Genomic DNA, 19,578 nt, shown 5'->3' with positions numbered 1-19,578 from the left:
AATTATTCATTTTTTGATAAAAAATACCCCATTTCTGTATTGGATTATGATTTGGATGCATTAATGTGCATGTGACGTTTTGCTTTTATATAATAGTGTGTCATTTAATTTATTCATTCAGTCATTTTTACACACATGTAAGTAAAAAGTGAAAAAAACCCCCCAGAAAAAGTAGTACTTACAAACACTTAAAGGTTCAGTGTGTAATATTTAGGTGAAAGGGATCTATTGGCAGAATTGAATATAAAATAATCGTAGTGATGTTTTGTTTGAATTGTCGTTTTTTTCTTTACCCTAGAATGGGCCATTTATATTCAATTACTTTATATTGACCTCAGGAGTGGGTCCTCTCTACGGAGGCGGCCATGTTTTTTACAGTAGCCCCGACTGGACAAACTAAACTCTTTTAGAGTATTTATGAAAAACTGAAGGCTACCACAGGTTCATGTTTGGAAGGGGAGGGTGAGGTGAGGGGTATTCAGCTGTGACATGAAACCTCACCACTAGATGTCACTACATTCTGCACACTGAACCTTTAATGATTTAATCTAAGTATTCGAAAAGGAGTGAGAAGAAGTACAAACCTATTTAATCTCATCCCTTCTCTGTAAGTCATTAATTAATAATAATCTTATAAAACATAAATAAATAATAAAGATTAAGGCTATGTATATACATTTATGACATTGTATCCAATTTTGTTTAACTCATAAATGCGTAATGCAGCGAAAAGTACATTTCTCTCTGCAAAGCAATGGAATAAGTACTGATCAAAGTACGAGTATGTCAAAACGTAGAATATGTGAGTGAATACTTCCTACCTCTTGTGTCATGAGTACTTGTATGTGTCATTAGAATATCTGCCGTCATTGGGTCAGGGAGGGACAGGCCCTCCGATGGAGACACGCCCAGACAGAAGTTGCGTCAGCCCCAATATTTGAACCCGGTTCGAAGCACCAAGGAGCGGACTCCTCTGAGCCGAAGCTACGGTGCAGCCTCCGGAGCCCAACACTCACAATCTTGGAGGGGAGACTTTTCACTCGTCGGCCGAGACTGAAGCTGAGCAGCGTTTCCAACAAAAGAGTAAAACTCCCAATTTCAGTTTAAAACCGAACCTCCGTGATGACCGACTTCTTGTGAGAGACCCCGCCGGGAGACCCTCACCACCACCGCCGCCGCCGCCTTCTCCCGCTCCTTCCCCCGGAGGAAGTTCTTCCATCTCGGGGCAACTTTGTCAAGGAGGAAAGAAGAAGGAAAACTGAGTCTATCTCCTCCGCATCGCTGCCATTATGGACTCGGGAAAGGTAAATTACTACCGTCACTCATTTCTCATCAACGAGCCGTGTGATGAGCCCGGTGTTGTCCCCTAACCAGTCCCCCCCCCACCCACTCAACCGACTTCTAGTTCCGCTCCTCACGCGAGTTCAGTGGGTTCGAGATATGTAATTTGTTAGGGTAAACATCAAATTGACTATATCCGTTGCGTCTTGTAATCGTTGAGTAGTATTTTTGTAGTATTTAACTTAAAGAGGGCGCTTTAGGTATTTTTATTCTACTACTGCTACTACAAATATGTTATGGTTATTTCTTTATTCCCATTAGTTACTGCAAAGTATCCAGTTATTGTTTTAACATTTTTAACACACCCACACTTCATGATTCTACTCCGCCACATTTCAGAGGGAAATATTGTACTTTTATTACACATTTAATTTCTATAGCGTATGAGTAGGAGCAGCTGAGGAAGAAGTAGCTTACTGTGCATTATTACAGAGGTAAAATGGCAATACAACAATGTAAAATATTAAATACCAAGTAAGTCTGCATTATTGCTTGATAACTACTTTTAGAAATTAAATGCACTGATCGATTAATCAATAGTTTCAGCTCGTGTTTTGTTTATTGAGTTTTGGTTGAACCAAATAGGACATTTAAAAAAACAAAAAACTAATTTACATCTCTTTTAATAATCTAGACATTTTAATAATCATTATTTGCAAATTTATTGAAATCATAATTGTGATTTTGGACCCAATTTAAATGAGCATCAAAGACGCACCAGAAACTAAATGTTCACTTGTAATTTATCCAGCCTTTTAATTGCTTATGTGTTCAATCCTGATATTGATACTGAGTGTAAACAATCACTGATCACAACTGAAGACATCATTCTTCAGTCTCTTAGTCTGTGAGGCTCGTTGCTCAGAAAGTAAACAGAACGGATCTCGTGTGATGGAGCATTTTCCATCCAGCTGCGACTCGTGGTAACTGTTGAGTAAACGCAGTCATGCAGTCCAGTGAGGTACGTACGTCATTCACCCAGGAGTGCAGCACAGGGCAGCTCAGCTTGACACCGTGGCCAGAAAATGTTTCCCTAGCTGTCGCTGCTCCCCCGTCTCCAGGCTGTTTTTCAGCGTGCATAGCATCCTTCAGCTGGGCGGGTTTGTTGTGGACGTGATGGGAAACGGTCCCAGTTGCCGCTGTGATGTGCAGACGGTCAGATTTGCAGGGAGACGTGGTCAACCCTGGGGGAGTGAAAGCCCTGACCCTCTCCCTCCCGGACTGTGCTTCACTCCCTCTTGGGGGTTTTGTTGCTTCCATCAGATTTGGACTAGTGGGTGACTTAGCAAAGAAATCCAGCACAGTATAGGAAGTGGCAGATTTATAGTTCTGGTGACATAAATCCGATTCAGGGAAGTGTTTTTAGTAGGATGTTTGATCAGTGCTTGCATGAAAACCTGTCCTGGCATCGGTTCAGTAAGGTGTGACTCTCTTGTCACGCAAGAGAGTCACACTCTTGCCTTAGTCCAGGTTCAAATGCAGATTCACACAAAGCAACCTCAACCGTCTTCTGTTGTGTAATTTTCCATTATTAAAAAAACAGTTTGCGTGCTACTCCATCAAAACGTGACATTAATGACACTCGCCGTCCCACTTTGTCCGATCTAAGAGCGTCTCTCTCAACAACAGTCGGCTTTGTTTGGGCCTGAAAACTCACCTCATCCTCTAATCTTCCCCAACAAAGAATGGAAAATGCTAATTGGGGTCAAGCATACAGTTGACCAGCTCTGTTTTGAGCGAACCAGCTCCTACACATTTGATTTCTGACAGACTCGACAGCACAGGTATTTTGATTGGGAGCCTGGAGCCAACAACCAGCCTCGCACTGTACGGAATTTAATTGCACATGCGGCTTAATTCCCCCTCCATCCTCTGTGCCTCTCAGAAATCTGCCAACTCCTGCTCTCCTTAAGACCCGGGTCCAGTAGATGGACTTTCGTCTGCATGACTAGCTCCGTTCAGTACGTCTTAGAGTGGGACCGTCAGCCACGTCCTAATGAGGCATAATGAGGCTGTGCTGCGAAAGTTGGGATTAAAAGATCTGTGAGGGGTTTAATTGAGATGAACAAGTAAGCGAGAGTGCATGTTTAATGGTTTTTAATAGTCACTGTACGGATCTCTCACTTCTGCTTGCCCGCCTTCTCGACAGGCTTCGTTTAACGTCACCAGGAAAAATAGCACAAACCTTAATCGATCAAAACCCTTCACAGAGGCGTCAAAACCTGGCTTTATCAATATCATCATGACAAATAGGCCCCGTACTGCAAATACAAACTCTGATCTCATAGAGGCACCACAGTCCCCCTGCTCCCTCCGCCAGGAGGAGGTCGTGTTTATGTCGTCTGCTGGTTTGTGAGTTAGTCAGAAGGATTATGCAAAAAACTAACCGTTGGATTACCACGAAATTCAGTGGAAGGATGTGGGTTGATCCATGGAAGAATTACTTGGTGCTGATCCAGGATCTTTTTTTTTCTTCACTTTCTTTAACATTTCAAGATAGGTCATTGCTTCTCAGGGAATCATTCATGGGTCTTGATGACAAATCAGACAGATTTAGGGAGGTTATATCTATGTGTGAAATTTGGTGCAGCTAGATAGAATTTTACAGGACTGTTGGTCCTTGGCGGAGGCACTGTACACCAACGTTCCCAAACAGAGAGCACCACTGTGAATACATAGAAGGCAATAAAACCCTCGATAAGATAAAAATTCATTCTTTATTGTTTCAAGTGACCAGGAAACGTTTTTTCAAGACTCATAGTAAGTGATACTCTCCTTCCAAGGAAGTCCCAGACGAACCTGGATGAGATTTACCAGAACTATAAACCAGGGGAAGATATTTAATTACAGACAACACAATGCTCTTCTTCAACATTGTAGTTTCACACCAATTCATCAATTGTTTTTGTCACAAGTAAAAGTAAAGAAAAAATGGAAAGTTACTCTTATTTTCTGGGCTATTATTTTAATAGCATGTAAATTGTCTTTTTGGTGAATGATATTCTCCAATACAACAAAAGGGCAGATCAGATCAGGACGAGGAGGCTTCAGGGCTGAATAGAGCGTAGAGGGAGGAGGCGAGTTCGGGGGAAACAGATTGGATTCCCAGCCGCTGTGTAAGCTGAGCCTGAAGAGGCTACGTGTGGAGGGACGTGATGGTGGCAGCGTAGGCCATCGCCTCGACTCTGTCACAGCCCTGCCGAGGAGGAACTAAACCCTGACGAATTACAGAGAATCGCCCACTTCTTCCTTTATTCTTTAAATTTAGATACTGTCTGAGCTCATGTAGAGGAAATCCTCTGTGAGTCTGACTCTGATGAGTCAAGTAGTGTTTAGTTGAAGTAGTGTGAAGTTGTATTTAACTTAAACAGGCTTTGTTTGCTCAAGAGATAACAATGAAGTGTCAAAGCATCGCGCAAGAGAAATTCAGGATCACTTTCTAGTCAACCTGTGGCCAAACAGTAGCCAGAAATCCACTTAGATTAAAGATAACCACTCATGCTATAATAAATCTTGCATTTTAAAGTGCCTGTAAAGTGATCATCCCTAAAAGCCTCATATCATCTGGTCTTGCCGCCATTTATGTATATACTATCTGCTTCACTAAAAAGTGCGTCACATCCTGTTTAAATGCTTAGTTGTGGCCAAACTCTCCTTTTTAGATTAACCACAACATCCTCCTGTTTCAAAGAAGTTACGTCACACTTTTGTTGGCTGACTTTGCTCATTAGACCGCAAGTTAAATACAGTTTTCTTGCTTGTGTTTTAGCATTAGTACATTATAAGTTTTTTCAATGCCTATGGTTTGTCTACGATATGAGCTGTTGCGTTGATGTTTGCACTGATCTTCTGCCAATAAACTGCATCATGTGCTGCATTAACGGGCTCTTTATCAGTCCTGTTGCCTGCTGTCAGTCGCGAGGCCGTGTTGTCAAGCAACGGAAGCTGCTATCAACAGTGTTAATGTGCACCACAGCCATGACTCGACTAGAATTCACTGGATGCCTCCCCACGTCACATTTTACTTTTCACATGCAAAGAGGACACATTTGCATGGGTGTTTGGGCTCTAGGGGGCATTTACATAAAATAAAAGCATATGAAGTCAATAATGGATATCGCCTTCAAGCAACTATGTCTGATACTTTTACATAAAGATGACGCAGACAAGATATTCTCCTTTTATTTGTGGCTTGAAGAAAATTCTCCAGCAGCCACACTGTTCATTGAGTCGGTCTTGGAAGAGGAAAAGCTGGTTTTCAGAGGCCTGCCAGATCCTGGTGGCTCTTGGCAGCTGAGTGTGTCTGCTTGTTAGTTCCAGAGAGTCAAGTTCCTTTTTTTCTCTCTCTCTCTCTCTCTCTCTCTCTCTCTCTCTCTCTCTCTCTCTCTTTTTGCATCTCAGATTGAAAAGTAAAGCAGTGAAAAAGTCACTCAGTCTTGTACAGGCAGGATTCCCTCAGGATGAAAAACTCAAAACCTTCCGACATATCAAGATTTCAGGATTCTTTATTGCTGTAGCCAAAAAAATGACGATGGCATTTCCTGAGATTTGCTCCAGGTACCGCAGAGAACCACAGCAGCGGATAAGGACTGGTCACTAACCATAGCTTCCAGGACATAGTCACAAAAATACTTTTATTGGGTGTGACTCCATTGTTTCCCCAGTGAGGAGGTCGTGTATTTTGTTGCTGCCACTTCCCTCGTACGAGAAACCGTATATATGCTCTCACCTACCTTGAGAGTTGTGTTTTTATTAACAGAACAGTTTGAATTTCCTTCACTTTCAGAATAAAGCTTCACATGTTTTTGTCATTTAAAGAAACGGTGTGATCACTATATGTTGACTTAACACACATCGGCCCATTGAAACGCTGTTTGTTCACTGAGGCCTGGTCGAGGGAGGTCTCCTGGTTTGTGGGTTAAAGTTAAAGATGTCACAGAGGCGTGTTTGATTTCACAAGAACACACGCTGCCGTCTCCACGCTTGCATCTGGATTCTGAGGTCCACCTTCAGGGGGAGTTTCTGCAAACAATTACAGCCCCTCCCCAGATGGGAAAGACAGGGGGTTTGTGTTTATAGTAAAAAGCAGCTGGTGGTGTATAGATTCCTTCTTGAATCAGCAACAGCCTGGGGTTGGCTCTTATTCTTGCTTCTGGTTGGTTCTCTCGTCTGCAACGTGGCTTTGTGTGTGTGTGTGTGTGTGTGTGTGTGTGTGTGTGTGTGTGTGTGTGTGTGTGTGTGTGTGTGTGTGTGTGTGTGTGTGTGTGTGTGTGTGTGTGTGTGTGTGTGTGTGTGTGTGTGTGTGTGTGTGTGTGTGTGTGTGTGTGTGTTACATACTGTGCCTAAACAGTCCTGTCATGGACTTGATGACCCTCCCTAACAGGAAACCTGATTGGCTCAGAGATGTTTCTCTTTAAGTCTTGTTAGCCGGCCCCATTTTTTAGACGGAGCATGTCGGAGTTACTGCCTCCACAACTACACACAGAGGTTTTTCTTCCTCTTCCTCCTTCTCTCCGCCCTCTTCATTATGCAAGAAAGAGCTTCTGACGCTAGTAAAAAGAAGCTCTTTAAACTCGTGTGTCAGGCCACTGCTGTCACAAAGAATACTGCTGTTTAAAATTAGATATTACAGAGGAGCAGTCATAATTCCGAGGGAGCGGTCTTTTCTTTATCTTCTCAGGAAACTGTAAATTAGTCCGCCTCAGGGTTTGACTCAAAGTGGAAAACTTTGCAAACCTGACTTCATACTTCAAGCATCTTTAATCAATATTTGCATATTAATTGTGGATCAAGTGGTTGTTTAGAAATAAGTTGAATAATCACCCAGCTCTGCAGTTCTCAGCCCTACAGAGTTTTTTAGCATCTTTAATGTCAACTTTACTGTTTTGTCTTCAGGTAAAAACCCAGTGTGTACTGCCTGTCTACCACCAATCTGCTTAACAACCAGGTGGTGAGCAAAGCTGAGTGTGTTAGTCGCAAAAGAACCAGATTTCCCCCCAAGGGCTTAACATAAAAATGGACGACATGACAGCTTTCCAAAAGTAAAGACAAAGTGTCTAAATCGCCCCCTGGTAGCTGGCTGCAGAATAGGTCATAAACCCAGGTCTCCTCCATGTTAGATGATGGGACATGGCCCAAACTAAAAATTCAAAGTATACACATCAAATAAACTTTTCCAAGTGTTTATATACAGTCTATGTGTTTCCCTCAGAGATCAATGGAGACAAAAAAAAAATCTCGAAGGAGTAAAAGAGTAAATATCAGGCTTAGATTCATCGGGTGGACAGAGGAATGATCCACCCCCCCTCCAGTGTGTGTCCTCTGTGGTATCAAATAAAGGCAAAACATGGCCAAACAATAATCTAAAACAGTAATATAATATCAGTGTTGTGTTCAAATCATCAGCTTTTGATACCAGACACCATATTCGTAAAATTCCAAATACAAATTTGGCCCTGGCGCGAGCAACAATTAGCAGGAATCAGCTGTTGAGTGACTCAACCAAGGCGTGGTTGGGTCACGCCGTAATTTACAGCCTCCAAATTCTTGTGGTGTCCTGTGTTTGTGTCTATTCTCACTTTTGCCTTCGCATTAAATTGAATAAGAAAGATGATTTGAAGTCTGAATGGTTGATTCTCGTGATAAAATGATTCGTATCATGTTTTTGAAGAAGAAGTGATGTTTCTGCTCGTTTGGTCTGCACACGATAAAGAAAAGATTTACAGGTGACATCTACCACTGGTGAAGGTCGGGTCTTTTTGTTGCCACAACACGAGGAACCTATCTAGTGTGACACAGCCTCGCAAAGGATTTAGTGTGAATCACAAGACACTGAGGCAAATGTTCATGCTCCAGACGTGATGACTGATGATGAGATATATTAAAATGGAAATAGTGAGAAACTCAGCTTTTGGCTTTTCTATATAGTTGTTCTGAAAACGGAATGTGAGTTTTCATTAGATTTTCATCCTCGCTCACACACTATGACTAAAGAAGTCAAACAAGCACAGATGATTGTGGCTTCAGGTGGAACGACAACAAAAAGGTAAATTGTGGCTTGAGGCAGTTTTTCTGTCTGAGAACTGGACACAGACAGCGACATACTTTACTCTGGTTTATTAGCTTTTGGGTATGAGGAAAATCTCCTCTAATCTAGCAGGCTCTGCTGAGATCAAGCTGAAAGTGAACTCTGTAATAACGGGAACAAGAACACAGACAATAACACGAGTCACGTGAGAAACGTCTCTTCCTTGTTCCTCCTGGCTTCAGGTGTCAAAAGGTAATGGATTACTAGCTGTCCGCGTCTCACCTTGTTGCATAATGACGGCTGAGACGACCACATCGTCAACATATTTCAGGTTTTTAATAGTCTATTTATTTTACAGGGCATGAACACACAGAGAAGATAAAATTAGAGGCTGACCAACCTCAAAAATTTTTTTTAAAGTCATGATGTTCCAGCAGCTGATATATATAGAAAATAAAAGATCTCTGTCAGTGATATATACGGGGATGGTGGAAGTTTTGTGCAACTGGAAAGATGATGCTACTGCAGATCATGTCCCAGCTCTAAAGACAAACCGTCTGTTCGTCCGCTGGATAAAAATGTCAAGCAACTGGTCAAACTGGTCTAGTCACTCACCGCATTTTCCTCCTCCTCTCTCTGTTGTCTTGCAGCAAATCACGTTCCCGTTGTTGATGAGCGTCGGAGCAGCTGTGATCGGCTCCCTGCAGTTCGGCTACAACACCGGCGTCATCAATGCCCCTCAAAAGGTGAGTTACGAGGAATGTGCATACAGTATGGAACTGCTCAAACAGCATCTCCAAGACATGAATCACACACTGTTAGTCATTAGTGTGAAGTACATGTGTGCGTGCTGTCATTATTTTTACAGATAGATCACTCGTCCCTCCCAACCTTGGCTGCATCCATACATTTTCGTTTTAATTAAAGCGAAACTGAAATGAATATTGTCCACGTGAGCGTTTTGGCTCTGGATCAGTTTTAATCATCATCAATACAAACACGCCTGAAAACGCAGATCACATGACCACTCACGTACACTGGACATGCTCGTGCCGGTGTAAACACAGGAAGAAAATGTAAGTAGACTTATAAAATACAGAATTTAACTGCACAACGCTTGTTGGCCAAGAGGGTCAGCAACACATAATGCCGGTTGTTTCCTTCTGGAAGGAGCTCATGTAATAGGAGTCTGATAAATCAACGCAGGATTGGCCACGACCAAAAAGACCCAATGAGCAAATGGTTGTGAGCGTCTACGTCATCGTTTCCAAACATCTCAGTATTGGCCCGTCCAGACTAAAACGCAACGCTGGAGTTTTCAAACTGAAACGTGTCCAGCAGCGTTTCCAAACTTCTCTGTTTAGTAGTGCAGACGCCTGGTGTATCCGTAGCAGAGTTGATGTGTTATTAAATAAAAACAGAGTAGCATGGATGCAGCCCGAGACTCAGTGACTGCTGTTCAATCACTTTGAAAGTTGATGGGTTGAGGGGGTTGGGGGGGTTGGGGAGATAATAATAGCAGCTTTTAGGCAAAAGTCCAAGGACATCTGTCTTAACGGGCCCTGAGCGATCCCTGTGTAAAAGAGTGTGTCTATGACCAAAATTGGAGCTGGGCTGCAGCGAACAGGCTGGGAAAATCTAGACAAGGGAATTCAGAGGAAATTAAAGTGGAGAGTCATTTATCCCCGTATCAAACCAAGCTAATTAAAGAGATGTTTTCCAACCCCCCCGAGGACTAAATCTACAGCAGGTTTAATTAACAGACAGGTACACTAAAGATATTCATTTCCTGGGGAATGTCTCTATTGAGTGGTGTGCAAATAACTTTCCAGTCTGCCCAGTTTGCGGTGGCCTGTACACGCCCCCTGGCTACACAGCCGTCTCTCCACAAGTCACAGGTGTGTCACCAGACGGACCAAAGCGCTGCCTGCTCCGCTCTTTGTTAAAGTTTCCTTTGAGTCCTCGGTGGGCAGGAGACCGACTGTCACGTGGATCTAGAGACGCAGGTGTTTGTGTTGTTCTCTCTGTGAGGACGATTTTCATCAGGACTGCTCGCCCACTGTCGTCACACTGTCAAAGCTGTGTGGAAAGACAGGAAAAATTCGTAATAGTGAAAAGAGCTGAAATAGACAGAAGAGAGATTCTGACTAAAGATCTGATCTCTTGTACGTTTCCTCTCGGGTCATAAAGGGGTCAATGAAACAGGCAGATGATGTTTAAGAGGGAGTTTTAGGCTTTGGGTCACTTAACCCTAAGACAAACTATAGTAGTGGAATTTTATTAGAAAGCCTTGGTTATGTTTTGTAAACTGTGGCCATAAAAAAATATAATCCTTTAAGGGGTGCAACTAATAATTATTTTAATTGTTAATTCATCTGCAAAAGCTTTTCTAGACAAATCAGTCGGTTGTTTCCAGCCAATCCTCACATTTAAGCAGCTAAAACCAGCGGCCGATAATTTTTTCTATTTATCGGCTAATCGCTACGGCTCTAAGTTCCTGAAACGTCCTGCACATTCTTCATATATTTAATCCTGTGTTTTGCCTCAATAGCACGACACTTTGTCAGCACCAAAGATTTGTCTCCACCGTGAAAACAACACGTGCTCCTGTGCGGCTCAGCCACCGGGTGAGCTGAGAGCGGCCGCACGCGGGGAGGGAGGCGGGGACCCTGTCGTCTGTAACACACTGGGCCAGTATGAGCCTGCCCTCTTGGCTCTTTATCCCTTTCCCATTCCCCAGCTTTGGCCTCACAGACACACACACACACACACACACACACACAAAACTGTCAGGCCTAAGCAGCATCACGTGCAGTGTGCACAAATGTTGTTGCCCAACACAGGTTCTTAATCCTTTATTTGTTAATAACCAGTTAAGAGGCTGTAATTGCGCAAATACAACTTTTATACATAGCAACAACACTTCAGATTATCAGCAGCCCCTCTTTGTGATAGAGGCTGTGGTGATGCTGCTGCTGCTGCTGCCTGTGACGCCGGCTTTCCACTGTGTTATAGCGTCTCTGATTGGACACGCTCCTTCCTCATGCCTGACTCTGTTCCACACTGCACACGGTGTCCTTATTTGGGAAGTTGTGCACGAAAGGAGGTCACAATCTGTGATTAATGTTATTTAAACATGCAAACTTCTAGTTTACTGTTCCTGAAGCAATACATAAATAAAAACATGCTGCTGGATTATTACAAATTCAAGACCAAACTACAAATGGACTCCGTGGAGCAAATGTCTGCAGGTCCAACAGTCTCTTTAAATTCAAACAAGCCTTATAACTAAGAACACATTACATTTTTCAACTGTACAGAAAGTTGTTTAGTCCTATTTGTTAGTATACACCCAGAAACCACCCTCATATCCATTTGTGGAGGTGAGGGGGCTGGGAGAGCACCCTCACCTGCGCTGATTGATCCTCTATAGCAGGTGAGGGTGCTCTCCCAGCCCCTTCACCTCCACACCATTAGATCCAGATTTTAGATTGGATTCACATGAAATTGCACAATACTGAATCCAACTCCCCTTTATCTTTTTCATCAAGATTCACACACAATTCTCTGAGACAGATCAGACACGTCCTCCAAGGCCCAACAGTCCCCTTAAATCCAACCAGGCTGCACAAAATTGTTCACACTCATAGATATCAGTCCCCTAAATATTAAATTTTCCCGGGGAAATTTGTGAAAACATCAAATACACAATATTAAAGAAAGTGATTAAAAGAAAAAGTTCCTGGATCTGCCTCCACCAAGTTTCATCCTTCTATAAAACAAACAAACAAATGCTGAGTTTTGAAGGACGATTACTCCACTTGTTGTCAAATGATTTTACACGCTCCCTGTGTGTGCACCATACACAGTCCTCACCTTGACAGCCCAGCAACACATGCTGCTGACAGGCTGAACAACCTGAACGAATGAATGGACAGCTTGTTCCAGTGTATGTTAAGAGCCAGCTGGGGGTTTGTACTGTGCGGTGTGATCAGATTAGATTCGGGCAGAGAACACAAAATAATTGCGTAACTTTTCAAGATCAGCCGCTCGGGTTCATCGTTTACCAAGTTGGGGAAGGTGCAGGTCTGCTACTGCAGCTCCGGTTATTAGACTGAATCGCTGTTTCCTTTCTCTTCAGCCATTGTCGTTGAAAAGTAGGATGAATTTCAGATGTCGGGAACAAGGACACAGATCCAGTACACTGCATATAAATAATAATAAGTAGCCATTAAATAGAAATAACAGAACCAGAGAATTAAATCTTAACAGAAGCACTTGACAATAATGCCAGATAACACAATAAATACATAACAACTGTCCTTTTATTTGTTTGAGGCCGGACAGGCACCATTTTTATTTCATCATCATGTTGTGTCCTGGCTCCTGCTTGGTGAACGACGGCACCAACTGAAACCAAACGCTAATAATCATGCGGGCCGGGGGTGCAATACAGTGAACGCACGATGATGCACTTGTTTTATCGCCAAGCAAGGTCTTGTGAGCGAAAGACGATAGCGGAAAAATTACCCGAGCTCCGCGGTAAGAACGTCAAGATGTCACTCTATATGTATTCCCACACCGCAGGAAAGCCCTTGACAGTCGGTGACAGAATTTCTATTCATAACTAGTTCACAAGGACACGGCTGAGTATTTATTCCAGATACCCTCACCGAGCTCTAGTACATCATGAGCTCTGACACGAGGCCAAGTGTTTCAAAACAAATATGGATGATGTGACACTATCGGGGAGGCACATGACAGGGCTAGGGTTAAGGTTTGGTAAGGCCAGTGGTGTGTGTGTGTGTGTGTGTGTGTGTGTGTGTGTGTGGGGGGGGGGGGGGGGGGGACCGGGGGGGGACCGTTGATGTCGCAGACGGAGCGGTGACCTTTCTGAGCGGTGACCTTTCTGAATCACATGTCGGTATGACACAAGTAAACAGACACAGGCTCTGCTGCCTGTCCTCTGTCACCAGCTCTTGTGGGCGTGTGTTTGTCAACATGCGGAAATGGTCCCGTAAAGGAGACAGAGGGAGGGAGAGGGGGGATGGAAACTAAACTGCGCTGGTAAACTTCCTGGTTGCCAGGATATGGTAATGATCATACAGTGCTGCCATCCGCTGGTCACAGAGAAACACTATGTATGGGCCTGAGCAAGAGGAACACAGCACCTGATCTGAAGATTCTCTTTTGTTTTTGTGATTAAAAGACAAAAAAAAAAGATCCTACTCGTCGTATAAAGTGTAAATTCCTGTTTTCTGATTCAGTTCTACAAAACATTTGTTCTTTATTTGTTGTTCTAGACCATTGAGTCCTTCATCAATGAGACATGGTTTCATCGCTACGAGGAGCAAATCACCAAGAACTCCCTGACGGCCATCTGGTCCATCTCTGTCTCCATTTTCTCGGTCGGTGGCATCATAGGATCCTTCTCTGTCGGACTCTTTGTCAACCGCTTAGGACGGTAAGTACCGGATAAAATCCCTGCTGGAATTGAAATCGAATAAAATGGAAATGGTATGATGTGGATACAAACCACTTACAACATTGAATTAGGCGTCTAATAGATGGATCCACGATAACATTTCTCAATCAATTTGCACAATAAATTGAAACAAACTTCCCGGTGGCCCCAAACAAAGGGATTATGGCTGAACACACAGACGTTATATAACCTTCCCATTAAATCTCTTCCTCCTGTGCACATGCAGGTAAATCTTTCCACCGACCTCACAGAACAAACACTGATGCATTCGGCCTTGAGACTGTGGAACTCTCTTTAGAGGTTTCAAGATGGGATGTTGCTCTGCAAGTTCCAGGAAAAGTCATCGCTATTTTACTTTACTTTTCCACTATTACATGATTACTAAAAAACCAAATAACCTCCCGTGTAATGGACACTGTAGATACCAGCGCCAGGATGGTAATGTGGATTTAGTGTTAAGTTGTTCTTTCATAATGTTTTTATTAGGATCCTCCCTCTTCCCGGGTTCCACAGAAAAACATAAACAGCACAGAAAAAAACAATATTGTATGTTGAAAGTCATAAGAAAAGAAATTAAAGGTAAAGTCAACTTTATTGTCAATTCTGCTTTGTACAGGACATGGACGAGATTGAAATGCAGTTTCTCTATGATCCCCGGTGTAGATAGAACATATAAGTATGCAACATATTAAGTACTTTAAACAAAGTACATAGTACAACATAGTATGCAGTCAAATGCACACGGTGGATAGGATGAGAGTAGTGCAAACTGGATTTTATATATATATATATATATATAGATAGGGTACAAGTTCTATATATAGATTATATAAAATATAAAACAGCTGCCCAGTGACAGCATGCAAATCTACATAGCTAGAAATAATAAATAGCTTCCTTTATTTATCCCCATTGGAGAAATTTGGGTATTACAACTGCCCAAGTAAAGAATAATACAGGTGAAAGGAATAGAATAAAAAATAGAATAGAATAAAATAGAACTATATAGGTACAATTACACACAAAAACACAATGAGATGAAACATCACAGCAGTAGAAAAAAGTTAAGGCAGTCACAACATCCAGTGGTTTAGTGCTCATGAAAAGTCAATAAAGTTTTTCTGAATTTAGTTTGCTACATAGATTAGAATAAGTTCCATTGTTCAGCTGAGACACATAAGATCACATTATCAAGAGAGGTGTCACATCCACAAGGAAAACAAAAGGTTACGTCACAGGTTAAACTTGCAGGGGGGGGGGATGAGATGAGATGAGGAAGTGTCGAGAAATGTAACTTGACCTTGTTCTGTTCCGTGTCGTCTCCAGGAAGAACTCCATGCTCATGGCTAACATCCTGGCCTTCATCGCGGCTGCTTTCATGGGCTTCTCCAAGATGTCGAGCTCCTGGGAGATGCTGATCATCGGTCGGTTCGTGATCGGCCTCTACTCCGGCCTCTCCACGGGCTTCGTGCCCATGTACGTGGGTGAAGTTTCCCCCACGGCTCTGCGAGGAGCCTTGGGCACGCTGCACCAGCTGGGCATCGTCGTCGGCATCCTCATCGCACAGGTTGGTGCAAAGCTGCTCCAGTAGATTTATGTTAAGCCTCCTAGTCAGATGTGTGGTCATTTATACCAATGCATGGTTGAGGCTCTGCAGGTGATTCATGTCTGGATTGTGTGGGTTGGCTTTAGGTGTTTGGAATGGAGGCGTTAATGGGCAACGACAGCTTGTGGCCGCTCCTCTTGGGCTTCACCTTCATCCCAGCTGTGGCCCAGTGCATCCTGCTGCCCCTCTGCCCCGAGAGCCCCCGCTTCCTGCTCATCAACAGGAACGAAGAGAACAAGGCCAAGACAGGTGAGTTCTTTACATTATAGACTGCATATATAGAAATGGGTGACGCGCCTCCACTTCCTCCCGTTGAAGCTTAAATATCCCGGGTGCCGCGTTTTTGCACCTCTGATCCTGGTGTGGAGCTGCAGATACCGATGTCGTCAGTCTATTAGCATTTAGCATTAAATAACAAACTAAAACCAAACGTTCTGGAGAAATAAACACTTGAACTAATGAAAATGTCAGAAACCGTTGTTGGGAAAAGTTTATTTGATGTGTACTTTGACTTTTTAGCATGGTCCATGTCACATCTGCTAATATAGAGGTAGGGTTTATGACTTATATTGCAGCCAGCCACCAGGGGGCAATCAAGATGTTTTGGCTTCACTTTTGAGAGATGTCTTGTCATCAATCTCTATAAATAGTCTGTGGTTCACATACATGAAGTTGACCATATTCAATATAACTGCTGTGGACAAAATCATCAGAAAACTAAAAAGACAAAGAGAAATGTAGCTGAACCGGTGTCAACACTTTGTCTCTGCTCGTTTCAGTGCTGAAGAAGCTCAGGGGCACCACCGATGTGAGCGCCGACATGCAGGAGATGAAGGAGGAGAGCCGGCAGATGATGAGGGAGAAGAAGGTGAACATCAAGGAGCTGTTCCAGTCGCCGCTCTACCGCCAGCCCCTCATCGTCGCCGTCGTCCTGCAGCTGTCCCAGCAGCTGTCTGGCATCAACGCCGTGAGTTTCCCAGAAGTCATGTTATTGGTCCCCGTGAGAACTGCAGCTGAGATTCTGAAGAACAGACACACAAACCCAATAGTAACCATCACTTTGTTTATTGTCGTGTCTTTAGGTGTTCTACTACTCCACCCAAATCTTTGAGAAGGCCGGGGTAGCGCAGCCTGTCTATGCCACCATCGGTGCCGGTGTCGTTAACACAGCGTTTACTGTGGTGTCGGTGAGTACAGTATAAAGTGTTAACAGCACAGATACAAAAATGGTGTCAGCATGTTATTGCACAACGTAGTATTAGGGCCATATTAATGAAAAAGAGATTTAAAGAATAATGTGATATAACAAGAGTGAAGTCATAATATTACAAGATACTTTATTTTCATTGTATTAAGACTTTATTCTGATAAAACTATGACTTTTTCTTGTAATATTACGATTTTATTCTCCTAATATTTAGACTTTTCTCTTGAAATTGTTGATTTATTTACCCAGAAATGATTTGGTGATTTTCAAGATACTAAGTTGTTGTTTTTGGACGTATCTGAGGTCGTAAATGTTAAATACTCCTGTGTTACTGCAACCAGTATTCTAGAAATCACTTTTCATTAAACACTGAGGATCTGTCATGTAGTACCAAAGCAAATGCTAATTCCTGAAGGAATGACTTAGCAGAGGTTGAATCACTGTCTGTTTTTAAGTTTATTATTTTTCTTCATTGAGGTTTGTTGTTTTCTCTTGTAGCTGTTCATTGTGGAGCGTGCAGGACGTAGGTCTCTGCACCTGGTGGGGCTGATGGGAATGGCCGCGTCTGCCGTCCTGATGACCATTGCCTTGGCTCTGCTGGTAAATCAACAAACGCATCTTACTAGATCTGCAGTGATTGCACTAAAAATGACAATGAATAATCTTTTTGTTTTATTTCTTGTGCTCTGTCCCTGTAGGAGGAGTACAAGTGGATGTCGTATCTGAGCATCGTGGCCATTTTCTCCTTTGTGGCGTTCTTTGAGATCGGACCGGGTCCCATCCCCTGGTTCATCGTGGCCGAGTTGTTCTCGCAGGGACCCCGGCCTGCAGCCATCGCTATCGCTGGTTTGTCCAACTGGACCGCCAACTTCATAGTGGGAATGGGCTTCCAGTATGTACAGGTGAGTCGAGAACATGGGGAAACACTGGATCAAGTAACTGTGAAATGTGTCTTTAGTTTCTATGTGGTTTACTAACTCTACAGAAAACATTCTTCTAGTTTGGATTTGATTCAATTTATTAGCAATTGTTGCGAATTTTCCTGAACACAACCTTATTAAACCAAAGTTTAAAAAACAAATTATTTTCCATTTATTTGTTTGCTTTCTTTCCAAATTGTAGAAGCCAACTTACGTCCTCACCTTCACCGAACCTACGACTAAACAACTGATTCTCCTCTTGAAATCTCTTTACAGGAATTCTGCGGCCCCTACGTGTTTGTCATCTTCACTGTGCTGCTGCTGTTTTTCTTCGTCTTCACCTACTTCAAAGTGCCGGAGACCAAGGGCCGGACGTTCGACGAGATCTCGGCCGGCTTCCGGCAGACGGCTGCCACGGGCGCAGAGAAGCACTCACCGGAGGAGCTCAACAGCCTGGGAGCTGATTCTCAGCTCTGAGCGCCAACGTTCCAACAAACTTTTTCTTTCTCAGACCGGGGGGGAGGAACGACTGACTAGACGTAGACAGATCCATCGGTAGAATAACTTTAACACTGTCACCACATTTCGGGCGTCTTCACCAAACACGGAAAAAAAGCCCAGCGTGATTCTCCCAACATGACATCTTCTGCTGCCCCTTCCACGCCACGTCAATCTAAAAACTCAGAGGGCGCTGCCGCCTGACATGCGGACGAGGGGACTCGAAGATAGACGGGGAAGATTTTAAATATTTAAAAGAAGGAAAAGGAATTTCTGCATCAATCCACAACCTTTTTTAAACATTTTTTCACTGAATTTATTATTATATCTGCATATGCTCTGTTCTTTGTAGCCTGTTACAATACAGTGGGTCTGTTGTTATATGGATATCGAGCGCTGTAGCTGTAGAATCCGTTCACTGTGCAAAAAAAATACTTTAGGTTGAGTGTGCTGTAAAGCTGTATCACTGTAGACTCTCACACTGTAGAAGCTGCACAGCTACACGTTGTCTCCACCAGGTGGAGCATTCCCCTGAAGAAACTGATCAAAACTAAGTTGTTTGCACCTTTTTAAGTTACTGAGAACACAATCTGTCGCATGTCTGCGAGGATTCTAATGGTTGTGATCCAAATTCTTACACAGATTTGTTACTGATTTACTCCTACTCGACAATATTTTACTCTTTTTACTGTTGTTACGGAAATTGTCCTTTTATTATTGGTCATAACGACACAACTGTGTCGGATAGATCAAGAGATTCGGTCATCACAGATGATGAAATGAATATCGGGTCTGTGGAGGAGGAGCAGAATCTGCACAGATCTGTAACACAGCGCTGAACTTGGCAGTGAAGCTGCATGAATAAATCATCCGGTTTTTTTACTATAACAAGAGGAAAGTACACACTCGGCAATCAGCCGCCACACAATCACAAATCTGTCTCGCAAAACCAGAACATTTGTGAGTTTAAGTGCCTGTCGAAAACAATCCAGCCTCCTCTGCCTCCAGCCTATCGCAGCCCGTCGCAGCTCCGGGTCAGACCCAGACCCAGAGCTCCTGTCAGGATCTTCACCTTTTTGTCGAGCCTCTCTGAGCTGAGGTCACCTGTGGAGCCTCTGAACGTCACGAGTCTGGGATCTTTTCACACAAACCTGGAGCTGCAGGCTGTTCCTCTACAAACAATCATAACAGGGTATCTTCAGAAAAGAGGAAGAAGAAAGAAAAAAATGGGGACCAAAATGAACGTCAACCTTAAAGGTTTTCCTGACATCAAACTCCCAGAGTCCCTTGCACTCCACAACTTCGTGTCATAGGAGGTGGACACCTAACGCTGCGGTGCCTCGTGCACTGAGCAGCGTTGTGTAGCTCTCTCTCTCTTTTCAGTCGTGTACTGTTGCCTGGCTCACTTTGCTGTACAAGTCTACGACTGCTGTGTCACGTGTGTTTCTTCTCTTCAAAGTGCATCGTTCGGGGGAAAGTTCATCTGTTGTAGCC

The 19,578-nt window shown here is 43.3% G+C and overlaps 1 protein-coding gene across 1 annotated transcript; it reads left to right on the top strand.

The window, feature by feature from the left end:
- Positions 1-936: 936 nt before the first annotated feature.
- slc2a1b (solute carrier family 2 member 1b) lies at positions 937-18,918 on the top strand. Its single transcript, XM_034585133.1, has 10 exons — positions 937-1,304; positions 9,019-9,114; positions 13,672-13,832; positions 15,180-15,420; positions 15,546-15,708; positions 16,239-16,426; positions 16,542-16,646; positions 17,165-17,266; positions 17,365-17,568; positions 17,863-18,918. Exons 1-10 carry the CDS (start codon positions 1,290-1,292, stop codon positions 18,061-18,063), a joined length of 1,476 nt encoding a protein of 491 aa, XP_034441024.1. The 5' UTR covers positions 937-1,289; the 3' UTR covers positions 18,064-18,918.
- The last annotated feature ends 660 nt before the right edge of the window (positions 18,919-19,578 follow it).

The sequence above is a fragment of the Hippoglossus hippoglossus genome, chromosome 5 (assembly GCF_009819705.1).
Source record: "Hippoglossus hippoglossus isolate fHipHip1 chromosome 5, fHipHip1.pri, whole genome shotgun sequence".
NCBI classification, from domain to species: Eukaryota; Metazoa; Chordata; class Actinopteri; order Pleuronectiformes; family Pleuronectidae; genus Hippoglossus; species Hippoglossus hippoglossus.
Note: the sequence above shows the minus strand (reverse complement) of the source record. Positions and strands in the feature narration are given on the sequence as shown.

What these genes read in the sequence shown, in the direction of transcription:
- slc2a1b (XM_034585133.1), top strand. An exon ending in TCGGCATCCTCATCGCACAG is followed by an intron (nt 15,421 to 15,545) that starts GTTGGTGCAAAG and finishes GGTTGGCTTTAG; the next exon opens with GTGTTTGGAATGGAGGCGTT. An exon ending in CAGCGTTTACTGTGGTGTCG is followed by an intron (nt 16,647 to 17,164) that starts GTGAGTACAGTA and finishes TTTCTCTTGTAG; the next exon opens with CTGTTCATTGTGGAGCGTGC.